Source organism: Lycium ferocissimum, chromosome 10 (assembly GCF_029784015.1).
Source record: "Lycium ferocissimum isolate CSIRO_LF1 chromosome 10, AGI_CSIRO_Lferr_CH_V1, whole genome shotgun sequence".
In the NCBI taxonomy this organism is placed as follows: Eukaryota; Viridiplantae; Streptophyta; class Magnoliopsida; order Solanales; family Solanaceae; genus Lycium; species Lycium ferocissimum.
Window position 1 is genome coordinate 60012852 of NC_081351.1, and position 4919 is coordinate 60017770.

A 4919-nucleotide genomic window follows, 5' to 3' on the forward strand; every position below is an offset into this window, starting at 1 on the left:
CTATTTATGATGCGAAAGTAAGCGTTTTGATCTTAGGATAAGGTACGTATTTTACGCTTCGACCGACCATGAATACGTATATCAATCTTCCGCACCTCACGATCATGATAAGGATATAGATATACTTCGTACATACGATTAGATTGTGATTTGTTCGTGCGTTCTGTACGGTTGGATTGGCTTATGATTCTATTCTGTATTTAACGGCTTTGCATACTCGGTACATATTCGTCGACCCCCTATTCTTCGGGGGTTGGGTTTCATGCCGCGCGGTACTCCCGGATGATTAGCGACCATTACGAAGACGTTCCGGTCGAGTTGGCGACTCCGTTTGCTCTGGTCTTTGTAGGAGTCGAGAAGGTTTCATGATATGCTTTGGATAGATGTTAGAGACTTTGCAGACAACGTCGTGGGTATTGGTTGTCAGTCTGTAAGCGGATCCGTCAGCCGATATGTCGGTCTGTGTTATGTATTGAATTTTGTATGATTATAGATTTGTTCAAGTTGAAGGCTACGAGAAAGAATAATTCTGAAAAAAAAAAAATTTCACTATGTATTTTATCTTATTTGATTTAAAAAGTTTGGCGTGATTTTGTATGCGGTAAGAGTACGAGGTTCGCTCGGCCCTAAGTAAGGGTGGTGCCCATCACACCCTAATAAGGTTAGGGTGTGACAGGGTGAGTTCATGGAATCATGTGTACAGTCCTAAGAGCTTAGAAATGTGTTATGACTTCCTCAAAATTGCTCAAGCTTGTATGGTGGATGCCAATGGTGATGATGGATTTGAAGTTTCAAAAAATAGGACAAGCACATTGTGAAGTTGGCGATGAGAAGGTGCACATGTAGGATATGGACATCTTTAGAATACCATGTCCTCATGCAATAAGGGCACTACAGTACTTGAAGAAAGACCCTTTATAGGAGATACCTTTGGTGGTACACAAAAAAGGCCTACCTGCTGGCTTATCACCACAAGACACAACCAGATCCTGCTGAGAAATTCTGGACAGTTGATCCAGCTCATGCAATGGATCCATCAGATTTGGTGAATCTGGCAGATAGGTCTAGAGTCAAGAGATCCCGACAAAAGAATAAAGCAAGTAAGAGGTAGTTTGAGTGGAGTTTGTTTAGGAAAGGCAAGATAATGGCTTATGGAATCTGTGAAGGAACTGGCCACAATGCATGGGGATGTAAAAAGGTAATGGCTACTTTTTACTATAATTAATGTATATTTTCCATATTCTAACTAAAATTACTTCTATTTTTAGCCACTAAAAGCAATGAAAAAGAGGCAAAGATCAGCTATAGCTCAATCATCTAAAGGTAAGCAACCAACAGATTCATTGAAGTCATCCAAAGGCAAGAAGTCTTTTGATGTGGGGCAGACATCAAAAATTAGGCAGGCAACATCTAAGAGAATGAGAACTTTGATTAGTGAAAACAGTGAAGATGAAGTCACGCAAACACAAAGAGATTCTCAATTGTACGCATCAAGTGTCACGACCCCGGTCAGACTACTGTCTTCATACGTGCTCAAGAGTAAATCCTTGTCCATACTTTGGGTATCCATCCTTTGAACATGTTCCTGACCCAGCATCAAGGCCATGTGTTATATCAGAGGCAAATATTAAGTTAGGTTTTATCCTAGGCGGCATGTTCAAGTGCCTCTTTGGAGCAATAAAATCAACTTCATAGAAGATCACATAGGTGTTAGTGAACCCATATATCTTCCTTACTCACTAACAAAGCTCACATGGCAGGGAAAGGAGGCAGTGACTGGGAATCAGCAGGAGAGGCAATGCAGGCAACAAAGACTTCAAAAATTAACACCCAGAAAGGGGAAAGGAAGTGACATTTAGTTTGGTGTTATTTTGTTGTTAGTTTGGGATGTAATTCTTTGCTTAATGACAGTTCAATTTTTGTTGCTTTAATGTCGTTTTGGTTGTGTGATTTGTAGTTGGATACCATGTTATGACTTAGGTTGTGTAAGTTTTTGCAGTTACAACATAGTATCCAGTTCTCCTAGCTTGTGTAGATGTCTAACTGTTGACATGCTTAACTAGGTGTGAATGTCAAACTTTGTTGGTACCATTTAATCTTAATGTTTTGGTTTGCTTTGCTTATTCTGGTAGGATTATTAGTAGTTCAATTTCCATTGTTTCTATTCTATTATTGTGCAGTATTTCGATTGTGTTTGTTCTGTTATTGTACCTAAGTTTTGTACAGCAAAACATGCCATTAACACTTGCAAATTTCTGGGAAAAAAACTATCCAGTTTGGGACTAGATTTTGTACAGTTAAAGTGTTCATTCTCCAAGATGTTTGATACAACTACACATTAATAAACTCATCTAGTTAAACCAATTTCACAACAATATCCTCCAAGTTAATATGCACGAGTAAATTGACATTAAAGATCAATGAGTTTTCTTTTTCAAAATGCACATTATACATTCAAAAGCTAACTTCAATTTAGTATACAAACTCATAAAAGAGTCACACTAAACATTCATAATCTACCTTCAAACTAAAATACAAACAAAATAATGAGTTTCATTTTGTCATCACCGGAGATGCAAATCCAACAATTTAACGCACATAACATTATGATGCATATCTTCATCTTCAAAACTCTCTTCCAACTCATAACTTTATTAACTTTAAAGTTTTTCATAACCTCCAAAGCTTCGATTTTTTCCTTCAAACCATCCCTTTCGATCTTCACTTGATCCAACATCATATTCAAAGCATTGATCGGCCTTTTTGCCGCTTCCAATTTTAACCCGTACGTAGTTAATTGCAATCATCGCACCATCAGGGAAATCTTCATCATCCCATTTCCAATAACTGCATGATTTTTACTAATAATAAATGAAATTAATTAATGGTTATGAACAACATAGACATGATTTCACCATCCATCCACTGAAAATATAAGAACTTACATCACAATTAGCAAACTTATGAAATTTCCTATAGGGATTTGAAGGAGTTTTTGAAGTGAATTGTGGAGGAATTAGCCCACAATGGAAAGTCCTCGCACACAAAACACTAATATATGACATTCCATAAACCCTAAACCATAGAAAGAACAAAATTAAAGAAGGCTAAACTCAGTTACAAAAATTAAATTTAGTGAACAAACTTACTTTTTTTAGGCTTTGCAGTCGCGTTTTGAGAGATGAAAAAGCTGGTATTTGAGCTATTAGGGGTGGTGGATCTATTCTTCTTCACTGAATTGGAAGGGATAAACGTTTTGTTAGGTTTAGGGTTCGAATTGGGGGTGGGTGTTTTAGGTGGGTTGCGGGTTAAACTCGATCAATCATTTTTTTTAAGATGGGTCATGCGATCCCAAGCATCCACGTTGCTCCTCTGTCAAAGTAAGGGCATATATAGAACTTTGGTAGACGGTAGGGGCTCATGGTCAAAAAGTATAACGGGGGGCTAAGTTCAACAATAAAACAAAGTAGATGGGTATATTTAGCCCTTTTCCGTATTAAGTATCGGTACTAATTCATTATTTGGGTTATTATGGTATGTTAGCTTGATCCTTAAGGTCCTAGTCCCATCTTAAAATTCATAACTCATAGACTTCTAATCCTGGCTCCGCCTCAGGTCATACAAGTGATAGGTGTATTAACAATTTATATAAAAAAAAATGCATTAATCTCTGAATTTTAAATATAGCTTTACTATTGTTGTTTATGGCATAACCATTAAGGCATTGTTATTCACTAATCCCTGTTGTTAAAAGCAGTGCGTCCACCAAATAGTATATGGAGAGACACGGACATGCTGGAGTTCTCTCGAACGATAAATGGTAAATAACACAGATTTTACCTTGGATAACACCTTGCTCAAGGGATTAAAAATCACGACCGACACGTAAGGATTTCAACTCCACTTATCCTTTGAAAACAGCTTTATTGATTACAAATCTCTTGCAATCTAAAATTTAACTCATAAATCCCCACCCTTACAATGCACCTATTGTAAGCTATACTCTTGACTACCCTTGGCCAAGCTCACAACCCATGTTTGACTAACTCTGCCAAACCAACTAATACCTTGACTAACTCTGCAAGGTATACCATCAATAGATTGAATAGGCTGTAATCCCCAACAAAGAAATTTAAGATACCTGTACTTAACTGAAAGAAAGTAGGTTTACAATTTAAAGAGCAAATAACAAAAGACTCACAACAACCTAAGAACTTAGACATAATCGGTGTCTGGATCGGGATTCTTGACTTGTAAGTGACTTTATTCTTGAGAGCACTTGAGAACTTGTGGCGGCAAGAATTTGCACAAGATAGTTTAGGTTTTCAAGTGATGCACAATATGTTGAAATAAGTTGTATATATATTGGGGAACATGTGGGTGAGATAGAGACCGCTGATACGCTCAAATTACACCTATTAAATGATGTAAAGCGGATGGTGTTAAATATAGCAACCCAACTAGGTTGGGGTCGAATCCCATAGGGAATATGGTGTGAAAAGGTTACTAAAATCGTATAGTAATTTCTTAAGGTCTAATTTCTTATTCCGTTGAGTTTATAGAAGATTGGTTGTTTATGACTAATTGCTACTAATTGCTTTGGATTGTAATATATGGTAAAAGAAACCAAGGTTGTGTCCCCCTTTAGATAAAGTGTATGCTATGATGATTGATCATGATATACTTCTAATGGATCGTTATTAGAATGCACTTAGCCTCTACTTGAATCCCTAATGTTTTCCAATAGTTAAAGATTATTTCTCTTTATGATTTTTCCAAATATAAAAGATTGTACATGAAGAACGGTTAATTCATGCGAAGTAAATTCTTCTTATTCCTAAGTGAATTTATTAAACAAGGGGTAAAGCCTTGAGTTCTTGTTATTTATTCCTACCAAACCCTACTCACTTTCCCAAGTT

General features: G+C 36.8%; 1 protein-coding gene across 1 annotated transcript; it reads left to right on the forward strand.

Moving 5' to 3' along the window:
- The first annotated feature begins 680 nt into the window (after positions 1 to 680).
- LOC132033074 (uncharacterized) lies at positions 681 to 1859 on the forward strand. Its single transcript, XM_059422937.1, has 3 exons — positions 681 to 1198; positions 1269 to 1562; positions 1761 to 1859. The coding sequence occupies exons 1-3, from the start codon at positions 1145 to 1147 to the stop codon at positions 1857 to 1859; spliced, it is 447 nt and encodes a 148-aa protein (XP_059278920.1). The 5' UTR covers positions 681 to 1144.
- The last annotated feature ends 3060 nt before the right edge of the window (positions 1860 to 4919 follow it).